This window comes from Apodemus sylvaticus, chromosome 6 (assembly GCF_947179515.1).
Source record: "Apodemus sylvaticus chromosome 6, mApoSyl1.1, whole genome shotgun sequence".
In the NCBI taxonomy this organism is placed as follows: Eukaryota; Metazoa; Chordata; class Mammalia; order Rodentia; family Muridae; genus Apodemus; species Apodemus sylvaticus.
The window spans coordinates 18,688,201-18,700,198 of record NC_067477.1 but is presented as its reverse complement, the minus strand read 5'-3'; the positions used below and the strand labels follow the sequence as shown (position 1 = coordinate 18,700,198).

General features: G+C 49.1%; 1 protein-coding gene across 1 annotated transcript; it reads right to left on the bottom strand.

Moving 5' to 3' along the window:
- Positions 1–1,643: 1,643 nt before the first annotated feature.
- On the bottom strand, positions 1,644–7,427 carry LOC127687851 (serine protease inhibitor A3F-like). The gene is made up of 5 exons (XM_052186691.1): positions 7,310–7,427; positions 4,852–5,470; positions 3,867–4,140; positions 2,777–2,927; positions 1,644–1,844 (listed from the first exon to the last, which is right to left on the bottom strand). The coding sequence occupies exons 2-5, from the start codon at positions 5,456–5,458 to the stop codon at positions 1,644–1,646; spliced, it is 1,233 nt and encodes a 410-aa protein (XP_052042651.1). The 5' UTR covers positions 5,459–5,470; positions 7,310–7,427.
- Positions 7,428–11,998: the final 4,571 nt, after the last annotated feature.

The following is an 11,998-nucleotide window of genomic DNA, read 5'->3' as shown; positions in this document are numbered from 1 at the left end:
TCTGCTGACCACAGGTCCACCTGTCACTGTGTGTTCTCAGGAGCCTTGAGGCTCAGGTGTGTCTCATCCTGGATGGACAGCTTTCCCTCAGCCTGCAGCCTCTGGCTGTGTGTCCATGCTCACAGGATTCTCCATGGATGTCCAGCACCTGACCCAGATGCACCTTGGCCTGCTCTTCTCCTCTGTCTAGGCTCTAACCTGTCTCAGCCCTTTAGACACCCCCTCCTCTCTCCACTCTTGTCCTGATGTTCCCTAAAGCTTCTCTCAATGACAATTCCCAGAAACCCTTCTCTGCCAAGTTCTCTGCCTTGTAGCCACCCATGTTACATTCCTAAGACAGGAGCAATGGTTGACCCCTGCACTGCTCCCTGTGTTTCTGAGACACTAGAGTATCACACAGGGCCAGGCTCCTTACCATCTAGTATCTCTTCTGCCCTTTTCCTAATTTGACTTTATCTCAGATTCTAACAAATGGCTCCATTTTCTTTGCCCTGCACAAAATACTCATTTTTTTGTCATCATACCACCACAACTGCCTCTTCCTCCTATTCTTCCCCCTCTTCCTCCTCCTTCTCCTCCTCTCCACCACCATTATCCTCCATCATCACCACAGGCTAACTTCCTAAACCTATGTCTCTTTGGGTGCTCTATGTGAAACAGGAGCGGTCTCAGTGCTGGATGAAGCTTGTCCCTTGTCATCAGGAAACTTGGAATACCATAATGTCTAGCTGTGCGTCACGGGGAAATAGCTAAACTTCTCTGTGCCTCAGTTTCCTCATCCACATTGGGGCTCATAATAGCATGTAGGTCAGAGGGCCATCCCAGGAGCCTCAGAGTATGAATGACAATCTATTCTGCCTTGTTGTCACTAGAGGCCACCCTCTGCTAACAGGAGCCCAGTGAATTCTGCCTGGACACTTTCTGTGCAGGTAGACATTTATTGATCCTTTGCTCCTACCTGTTCATTTTGGGTCATGAAAGTGGAGGTCTCCATATGTCCTGTGAGGTTGGTCAGCTGGAACCTCATGGTAAATCTACTTCTCTGCCCTAGGTAGGAGTGTGAGGGGGAAGTGAGCTGGTTTGACCCACATGCCTTATAGAACTGTAGGAGTGAAGGCTCCAACTGTCTGGGTCTGGAGACTCTACAAGGGTCAGTGATTGGCAGAGTCTGGAGGAGGGAAAGAGGAAGGCAGAACTGGGCACCAAATGGCCCCAGATGCTGCAGATAGACACAGAGCAGCAGGTTCCCTTTTTAGTCCACATGAGTTGGCCTGTAAGCTTGCATAATCCCATCAAGGCCACAAAGCTAAAGGCAGACAAAACCAGAGCCTCAGTTGGAACCAAGTCTTCCTGCAAGGCCCAGGCTTTGGGGTTGATGCAGATACAGGGGAGAGAGCAGGGACAGGAAATCACACATATTTCAGGTCAGGAACCAGAGCTAGTGCTGCCAAGGACAGGGAGCCTGCCTCTGAGAAGCCACAGGCTTCTCTGCATGGGGGAGTCACAGAGTCAGTCAGTCAGTGTCACTGTGCAGTCCAGGCATGCCACAGCCAAGCAGAGCATAGAAACCAAAATGATCAGACAGACAGCAGGCTCAGTTCCAGCTCTTGAGAAGAAGACCCCACCCCCCAATTTGGGAAGTTCTAGTGCCCCTTGGGATTTGTATCTTTGGCCATAAAGAGGGCAATATGAGTGTTAGTGTCAAAGAAAACCATCAGGAATGGTCTGTTGAAATGCATTGTCATATCGTAGTATTTTGCACATAATGGGACTAATTGGACTCCAGTGGCAGCAGCTGCTTCTGTGCCTGTCTCAGCCACATCCAGCACAGCCTTGTGGACCACCTGTGGGGAGAGAAACACATCACTCACAGGAGACCATGGAGGGCAGGAGAGGGGTCTGGAGGAAGCAGTGGCTGCTGGCCTCACTGCTGGGGAATTTCTCTGTTCCTTCCCTGAGCTCTAACTCTGAATTTCCCAAGTCTCTACTCAGGGTTGGAGATAATGCATGTCCTATGTCTGCTCAGTGTCTGAATCTGTGCTGCCCGCAAACCCACTAAAATAGGAGGACATGAGTGGGTGATGCCAGGAATTTTGACACAGGCAGCCTCACAAGTGCCCCACAGGGAACATCCAGTGTGCTGCCAGCCAGGGCAGGAGTCATCATCCCTCCTGCCTCCTTGAGATATACATCAGCAATGCACAGGGCAAGGTTTCACATTCTGAGACTGCCATGCCCTGCTGGTACAGATCTGAGCCCAGGGCTCTGAGGGGGCACACAGCATAACATTAGGCTCTGCCAGGCTGTGTATCTAGGAATGTAGTATGAGGATCTAAGGCATCTTCTTTCCTATTCCTAGAGTTCTCAGTGCAACAGTCATAAGTCCCTTGCTATTAACTTTACTGCTACTAGAGTATATGGTAGAGAAGAAGTATTGCCTGCTGCAGTGAAGAAGCTGAGGGTGGATGTGCTTTGCCCCTGCAGTGGACTGTGGGAGGCACATGCAGTGCAGCACAGGTGGGTACCCATGGTGATTTAAGACCAAGTACAGGCACTTCCCCACCATGGGTTCCTTGGTGATTCCAGTCTTAGGGATAATGTAGGGACTGGCTGCATGCTCTGAGCAAGAGTATCTAGGATGGGATTAAACTCTCCCCAGCTTGAGGGAAACAGAAATACAGGTGTTCTCACACATGAGCCAATCCCAAATGCACACATTGCCTTAACCATCCACATTCAGGACATAAGCTGGACCACCTGCTGTTTCTTGTCTTACCTGAGAGACCCTCAGATCCTTGACTCCTGTAATTGCAGACAGATCAGCTTGTGTGGAGAAGACTTCCCTGATGCCCAGCTCTGAAAGGATAGCCTTCAGGCTGTAGTCAGTGGAGACTGAGAATTTGGGCAGGTGTAACATATCTATCATCCTGAGAATGAAAAAGAAACAAATCGCCCTGGGACTGTGTGGCTCCTTCAATCCACCACTTAGCTGGGGCGCCTCTCCACAGACAGCCCTTTCCCCAGAGTGAAGACCTCTTCCAACCCATGCCTAGACAACATGATTTTGTTCTTCCAAGTGAAATAATTGTCCATGAGTGACTGAGAGTGTATACATGGACAGGCATCCTGACTTGGTGCTAGCTGTTCCTTGACTTAGAATGTTTTCCTCATAGATCCAGAAATATAGTCTTTCCTGCCACGCTGACCCTCAGACCTCAGACATCACTGACCAAGCCTTCTATTAAACACAGTGCACTGCATCAGACTCCAGCTGTCCTTATCCTCTCACACCCCCTCTCCACCTCACCACTTCTCACCTGTATTCAAATACAGATTCCCTGTATTAGCATTCCCACACTTTTCTTTCCTCAATTACAACAAAGCCCATAGGATAAGAATTTGGGGGCTTTAATCTCTGATATACTCTAAGGGTCTGAATCACAGCTTAGCACATAGTAGGTCTTGAAGTCACAGTTCCATGGATGGTGAATCAATGACTCATAAGAGGATGGCAGCATGGGGCACAACTGATGCTCAGAGCTCATCTCCTGTCAATCACAATTCCCTCTGCCCTACAAATAATGACTCACTCAAGATTCCATGTAATCTACAGCCTGTTAGAAAGGAAGGACACCTCAGATCCTGGTTTGAGCTGGTCTCATATTGTGAAGAACAGAAGCCACAGTAAAATCAGGCCCCCAAGCAACTAAGACAGCAGAGGGGAATTCAACTCAACTCCCCCATCTTCTGCTGACACTTTAACCATTATACTGGGTACTAGTGACACTCTGAGTTACAGGGACACTGGCCATCAGGCAACAGCAGGACAGGGATCCAGGTCAGTTCTGGGTCCTGAGGACACGCACCTGGGCCTCAGAGAGTCCTTCCACTTCCTCAGGGTCTCTGCTTGCAAGCTGGCTTCCACCTGCTGCATCCTGCCCTGGTCAGGGAGGATGAACAGGGCACTGGCATTTCCTGTGTACTTCAGCTCCACTACAGAGCAGGACAGCTCCTCATCCTGGAAGTAGGGTGTGGTCAGGTGCTCAATGCTCATCATGGGCACCTTCACAGACCTCTTCTCATCCAGGTAAAACTCAGAATGTAAAGTGTCATGGGGGTCAAAGGGCATCTTCCATTTGCCTAAGTGTGGAGCAAATAATCAGAAAGTAACAGAGACAGCATCTCCACTGTATTTCTTCCCAACTGTTTAGTTTTGTCAGCTGCCAATCCATGCTTAACAGCATAGTGTCCCTTAGTGGTTTCTTATTCTGGATAGGAAATCATTGGCCAATACAGAACTATGAATGGGAAATGATCCACAGGCTTGGTGTGGACAGGACAACCTCTAAACCTCAGCCTGGTGAATTGAGCTCCTGAGACCCAGCTGTGTCAGCAAGAGATGAGAGAATAAACAGTGAGATCAGAGCCTGCAGGGAGATTGGGAGCCTCTTGTCCTCGTGGGGAAGCCTGTCTAGAAGGCATTGGAAATCAGCAAGACACTGAGTCCTCCCTCTCTGAGGCCTGGTGATGTTGCTCCTCAGTGTGAATTATGTTAATGGAAGTCAGGACTCAGAGCCAGGAGTGGGCTGAGAGTGAACTCCTGGGTCCTGCAGTCAGACTTGGATTACCAGGTTTCCATTGATAGTGGGCCTAGTAAGGCATGGATAACGTGCATGTACCAGGAATTATAATTATATCTAAATAGTTTCAGAGAAGAAGGACCTGTATGTGACAAAGTTTAGGTACTCCGATTTTGGCTTCAAAGAACACCTTTAAAATGGGCAGCATAAAGGACACAAGTTACCCCACCAAGATCCTCTCCCTCCACTCCCCAGGCTTGACCCCTCTCACCTTTCAAGTAGATGTAATTTGCCAGCACCATGCATGTCTCCTTCTCCAGGTCTGAGATCAGTTTCTGGATCTTACCCTGGGTCTGTCTCCTCACATAGTCATTGATGAGATTTTTGGCCTCATGAGGCTGCTGGAAATCGGCTGTGAAGGCCTCAGCCTGGTACAGAGCCCTTGCCTTCTCCTTGAACTCTGCCAGGATCTGCAGGAACTTTTCAATAAACATGACACTGCCTGTCCTAATCTGCACCTGGTCCCCAGGCTGGCTGAGCTCCTGTCGGAGTTGCCCAAAGCCCTGGTGGATGTCAGGCTCAGGGATCTCTTTGAGATTGAACTTGAGACCTTGTAGAATCTCCTCCAGGGTGTTGCTCTTTGCTCCCAGGGACAGGAAGGCCAAGGCAGTATAGAGGCTGAATGGGGAGAAGACAATATTTCTATCCGGATTCTTCAAAACCAGCTCCTTGTAGAGGCTGAAGGCAAAGGAAGTGTTGCAGGAGGACAGTGTTAAGCTGTCCATGTGCATCAGATTGTCCTGGACTTCCTGGATGGCGGGGACCCTCCCCAACACGCCATCTGGGCAGCCAAGGACAGTGGAGCAGAACCAAGCCATTACTGTGTTCTCCTGTGTGAAAAGAAGATCCATTAAGCCAATGAGAGCCGGTGTTGTCCTGACCATCTCCTAGGTCTCCCATCCTGCCTGCATTGTGTCCCTGATGAGCTGCACTCTGTTGCCTTGTGACCATCATGGGAGATGCTCTGGGCTCTCAAGTGAGTAGTATGTGCCCTGTTTCCTTACCAATGGAGGAACTGCTGTTGCCGTAGCCATTTTCCTAATAGAGATTCATTATCCTGAGAAATGAAGAGACTTGCCAGGGTCACAGTGAAAAGAAGAGAAGAATGTGGGGCGGAGCAGGAGCCTGTGTTGTCTAAATGTCTCCTCCCCTTTCCTAGATTTCCACATGGGCTCACTAGGAGGCTGATGCCATCATGCTTTGCAATTGTGGGCCAAAACCTCATCACCACCCTTTAGTCTGGACTCGGGGGAGGAATCTTGCTCCGGTGAAGAGGACAGGACCCAGCCCAACCTCCAGGTGACTTGTCTAAGAAATCTCCGGGCACTGAGCTGAATACAGAGCATGTTTCTGCGAGTGGGGATGTCAACTGAGAGGAAGCACTGTAGATATCTGGCTCAGTACCAGAAATTTGGGACCTCTGAGAACAGGTACTAATTAGAAGGACCAATAGTGGAAAATTCTTCAACTCCTGCCAAGGTACCACATGGTGGTATGTACCTCGGGCCTAAAAGTCTTTCTAGTGGGAAGAAAACTGAGTGAGTCTAAATCTTTTCATACCTGGACCAGATATTATTCTGGCTGTGTGTATTTCTGTGTGGTAGCAAGCAGATGGGCAGCCCTCTCTGGGGAAGCTGTGGAGGGGCCCAGGTTACATAATTAGCAGTAATATCTGTATTATCATCAACATGGCAGTGGACATGGCAAATGTCCAAAGGATCATCTACACACACAGCTGGAGTGGGGTCACAGGTATCCTAGAACGCTACACCTGATGGCGTGTGATCATGTGAAACACAGCTGCTTCCCTTCAGGCTCTGTCCACACTGTAGGTGAGCTCAGAGGGGATACAGATGCCATAGGAATGGGAGGGAGAAGAATGGAGAGGGGAGAAGCAATGGGAAGGAGAGGAAGCAATGTAGAAGTGGGGCAGGGGCAGGAGGATGTGACCAGGAGAGGAGAGGATGTAGGAGCCAAGAGGAAAGTGGAGAAGAGACTGGAAGACTGTAGGAGAATAGACAGCAAGAGAGGGAGGTGTTGGAGACCTGCCTTATGTCTCTAGGGCAGTGGCCTGTCTGCAGAATACTAGGGGTTTCACAGTCTGTCAGACTGAGAACCATTTCTTTGGAAAATCATAAAATAATACATTTTTTCAAAATTATTTCCCCAGAAAACAGGCCAGTCTGTTTGTGGAGCAGTGGAAAGGACTCAGTAGCTGAGCAGTTGTCTTCCCCTGCCATGGAGAGAGCCTGGACCTTCTACCCTGCCCATGGGATTTACAGGGGAAATGGGGTCCCTAGATCTGAGGTCTGTGCAGGTAATGGTAGTGGTGCTGATTCTGCAGAGAAACTCTGTGACAGTCCTGTCCTGTCCTGGACCCTGTACCAGAACCTCAATTAGCACGGTCTCAGTGTGGACTTGTGGAGGTCAGAAGGTCAGGCTCCATTCACTTTCCGGGAGCATAGCCCACGGCACCTGCACCTTCCATATCCATGGGGACCCAGACTAGAGTGAAGATTTTCATGCACTGCAGAAATGTCCATGGAATCTAAAGTAATGCCCCAGATAAAACTCCTCACCCTCTCAAAACCAAATCTCCATGGCATAGACATACCACCCAGTCCTGGGAAGACTCCTCCTGTCCCCAGAGAGAAGGGTCAGGGCTTTACCTGCAGAGCCGAGCCAGCTGCCGGTGTCTGTGGTCGCTCACTCCTGATGCTGGTGTTCAGGGTTGTGCCTTCCTGGTCTGTTGTTCTCTCCACTGCATGCTGATGACTACTTATCCCCACCAAGGACTCCGCCTTCTTCTTAGGAAATGCTGGTCCAGAAAACCTATGGTCTGTGCTCAGATGGGAAGTAGAAAGACTGGGTGATTTCTAGAAACAAGGATTTACAGATTTTACATTGTAGAAACATTCCCGCCTGGGATAACCCCAACTCTGTGCTAAATAACACACCCAAGGGATGTCCTGGTGTGGCTTCTGTTTCTCTAATTGTTCAAAGGAGAGTGGGGAACAGAGATGTGTAGATATGGCAAATAGACTAGGCACAAGCCCCGACTGTATGTCACCAGGAGGCATGAAGTTGACATTTGTCCTGGGCTTTCAAAGTCACATCAGAGAGAATACAATCCTATGTCCATGCTGCCAGGTTTCTATAGGAACACATAAATAAACGTGTTCCTAAATATTGACAGGCCTTTGCCTGCAGCTATATAACTGTCCTGTAGTGCTAGAGTGTGTAAATACTGAGGAGAGATGTGCTCTCCACTGTTTGTCTGTCTGACTTCTGAAGGGAAGCTGCCTGTGTCTGGTAGTGCTGGATATCTGAGAGGAGCCTTGTGTCTGCAGACACGGACTGGCTGATGAGAATTTCCATTCTGTAGAGAGACTTGAGCATTGCAGGTCTATATAGAGGCTTACTAATACCTTATCTTGTGCTAGGTTCTATCTCTAAGGGACACCCATGTACTACTGCCTGCCTTTGTCTGAACTGACACCTGCGTACAAATACAGTCATTAACTTAGGGATACCAGCTGCAACCCAAGAGCTAGGCATGACATCAGGTGACACCTGGAGCCTGTGGAGAAGATACCTCCATGTTGGTGCAGCTGCCACTCTCAGGTAACCACCCATCCCTTTAAACTTGCCTTGATTTGTGACTTTCTTTCTTTTGTCAAGCCATAACATTTTTATAGAATTGTTTCCTCATTGGAACATGGAATTTGGATAATGGAATTCTGTGTTCTCTGACAACTGTCACATGATCTGGCTCCAGAATGAAAAAATCTCTTACTCTCTTTAGGATGAGAGCTGTGTGTTTTGTGTCAACAGTAGGGTGAGGGAGTCAGCAGCTTGCTTTTGGTCCAAAGCTGCGTTCCCCCTAATGGAAGTGCAGATCCTAACAGAGAGGATTCTTCATGCCTAAGGAAAGCCTCATGGTTTACATGTATTAGACAAAACATTGTCTGTGGTGCATTCCTGTTTGCCAGTAGGAACCTTACATTCCCTCAAATATCAGCTACCTCAGGGAGGGACCTAGTTCCCCTTCCATGCAGACAGCCTGAATCAGCTCAAATCAGCCTACCCTGCTGTCATTTAAAATCTATTTTCTTCTTTAGATGTTGCTTCTTCTCTGCCTGCAGGCATGTGTGTGTGTGTGTGTGTGTGTGTGTTTGTGTGTGTGTGTGTGTGTGTGTGAGAGAGAGAGAGAGAGAGAGAGAGTGAGAGGGAGGGGGAGGGGAGAGAGAGGGAGGCAGGGAGGGAGGGAAAGAGAGAGTGAGAGAGACAGAGATAGAGAGAGGGAGAGAAAGAGAGAGAGAGAGAAAGAGAGAGAGAGAGAGAGAGAGAGAGAGAGAGAGAGAGAAGATAGGTTGCCAATTTGATCCCCAATAAGGTCTTCTTCCTGACCACAGACATTCTTTTAATGCCTTCACTGCTTCTTTGCCTGGGACAGAACACTGGGCACCTTTCACAGGGCCCCATCCACCCTAACTTAAATGCCACTTTTGACACTTCTGGATGTTTCTGCTTGATTCTGTTGGCTCCAGTTGTCCACCACATTCAACATCAAATTTTAGAGTTGGCCTTCCCAGCTGTTCCCCTTCCACTGTGAAGGCTAGATTCATGTCAACTTTAAACAAAGTGGAGCCTCCTGACAGGAAGGTATCTCAGTTGAGATTTGGACCTGGGCCGCAGCGTTCAGAGAATTTTCTTAATTAGTGACTTAATTATATTGAGCGATTGCAGATGTCCCAGATGGTTCATGCACCCAACTTGGAGGATCTCATTCTAGGGTTCCATGCCCCTGCCTCAGATCACAGGCACTTCTCTAACCCATTTCCATCTCCCACTATCATAAACTAATGCCCCTGCAGTAGTGGTTACTGTGTTTGGCTTTCTTATTGCCAGAACTTGTCACCATGCCAGCATATTCCCTGATGCCATTCTTCCATGTGACCTTGGGCAGTCTGGAACTTTCTGGAACCTGGTTCATATCTGTGTAGGGGGAGCCCAGAGAAGCTCAGGCCTTCTGGAAGCTGAGCTTGCCAGGAAGCCTATGGTCATCAGGGCCTCCTCCATGAAGTGGACCTGTCTGTTTTTTCATTGCATGGCCTTCTGCCTCGGTGCATGTCCTTGCTTGCTGAAAAGATGTGGCTTCATTGTCATCATATTAACAATCATACACTCCTCATACATGCATGCCTGCATTTGTTCGTAAGTTCCTGCACTCATTCATATTTTCCTGCATTCATTCATATATTCCTGCATTCATTCTTTCTCTGCTGGTCTTCATCTGTGTATGTGATGCAGACAAAAGGCTGGGCTTAGTGCCATAGCTGCTGGCCTTTGGTCGTGGGTCTGGGAGGTGTGAACAGAGGCATGGAGATTGTAATGGTTTGGTAGCTACTGTATAGTAATGGTGATGATAGAGCATCTAAGTCTAGTGTTCTGCCAAGGGCTTATGCTCTCCTACTTAAGTGTGTCTTGTTGGGAAGTTCTGGTTGTAGACAATGCATTCTTCATGGTTTCCAAATATCAGAGCCTTTGAGTCAGACCTGCCTTGCTCAGTGAAGCTCAGTGAGAAGCTGCTCCCTTCCCCACTGAGCCCCTCCTTAAGTGGACGCTCAGCAGTCATGGCGGGAGGCGTGGCCGCCTGCATCTTCCTGGCAGCATCTGTCCTGGCAGTCACCCTATGTCTCTGTTAGTATGGGAAATGGCAGAGAGCTGGTCAGCACTCTGTGAGGGGAAGGCAAATGCAGTGTACTAAAAGGAGGGCAGAGGCATGGTGGGTAGGGAGCTCCAGCAGGCTGCCCTGAGGAGGAGTCTCTCTGCTGAGAAGTCTAGAGGAAGGGAAGGGTGAGGGACTTCATAGGATGTGGGCACATGCTGGAGGCCACAGGACAGGGGGAGCAGCCATCACTGTCTGTGGTGTGCAGCTGGGAGTATGGGGACTTTTGGTTCAAGGTATGTTTTTCTCCTGTGAGAAAGTAAAGGAGAGAGAGGGGAGGGAGCCTTTACCCCTTCACCTGTCTTCCTCCCTTTTCCCTCCCTCTCCCTCTCCTCCTCTATCTCCCTCTCCATCTCCCTGTCCCTCTCCCTTTCTCTGTCTGTGTACACAGGAGTTGAGCTGTGGTGGACTGTTTCATGATGATCTGGCTGAGACATCCTGGCTCCTTGTCCAGTTGAAGTGAATTTTTAAATGAAGATTGCAAGGATCAGCAAAGACTCAGGAGGAGAGCATGGCCTACACAGAGGTTTGTTTGCAGCACAGTGATGGCAGGCTGGACAAGTGCAGAGGTTGAGCAGAGCCTCCACCTGGTTCAGAGTCCATAGCACACACATGCTGAGGACAGCAGCCCTGCCCTGCCCCTTCACATGACAGCTGGGGAGCCTGGGCACTTTTGGGTGAGTGCTGAGCATGAGGCACAAAACAACCTCTTGCTTGCTGTTTGATGCACTCTTGATCCTCCTGCTCCAGGCTGCCATGAGGATTACATCTAGGGACACTCACATCCTGAGCCGCCAGTGTCACCTCTGCTGGCTCCCTTTATGCACTGCACACTGTGGATGCCTGCTGCTCATGCCTGGGACAGAGCTGCCTGGGCCCATGTTCTTGTGTTCACTTAGATCTGCGGCTCTTAAAGACATGTCCTAATGTCTCATCTCCCTGGGCTCTTGTGTTTTCCACAGTGTGATGGGGGTTACATAACAAGCTAGTGATGGAAAAGGACCAATCAGTAGGACTTGACCCTCAGATGCAGAAAAGTGAGTATGTACTTGGAGAAAGGGGAGAATCCTCAGTAGGCCTTCGAGTGACAGAGAGGAGCTCTGCTCCCCACTCCCAAAGGCCCTGGGTGGAGGCTGGTATTCCCCACTCCATACTTCACAAAAGTTCTCCCTGCAGCTGGGCCTTCCTCTGCTGCCCAGCCCTTTCACATCCTTAAAACTAAGAGAACCTCCCCTCAGGACTCACATTTCATTCCTGCTTGGCCTTGTGTAATCACCTTACCTATCCACCTATGACATAATTTTTCCAGTGTCTTGTTTCAACCTACTTTAGTTACTTCTGAACAGATTGGATGGCGTTGTAAGACTCTGGTGAGTCTTAGCTGACCAGGGACTGCCTGAGTGAACAACGCAGAGTTGGTAACTGATGCAAAAAGCAAGAGGAATTCATTATTCCAACATGTTGGAGTCTCCCTGCACATGGAGAGAGAGGACATCCCTGTGCAGGCCCTCTGACATGCAATTATAAAATTCTAAAAGCAGCAGCCATTAGCCACAATGTGATTGGCAGAACAGTGTGACTTTTAAAGTGATTAGTCTTTAGTGAATGAAGTTGGTGTCCAACGGTG

What these genes read in the sequence shown, in the direction of transcription:
- LOC127687851 (XM_052186691.1), bottom strand. Translation starts at nt 5,458, where the DNA reads ATGGCTTGGTTCTGCTCCACTGTCCTTGGCTGCCCAGATGGCGTGTTG. An exon ending in AAATTACATCTACTTGAAAG is followed by an intron (nt 4,141 to 4,851) that starts GTGAGAGGGGTC and finishes CTCCACACTTAG; the next exon opens with GCAAATGGAAGATGCCCTTT. An exon ending in AAGGACTCTCTGAGGCCCAG is followed by an intron (nt 2,928 to 3,866) that starts GTGCGTGTCCTC and finishes TTTCATTCTCAG; the next exon opens with GATGATAGATATGTTACACC.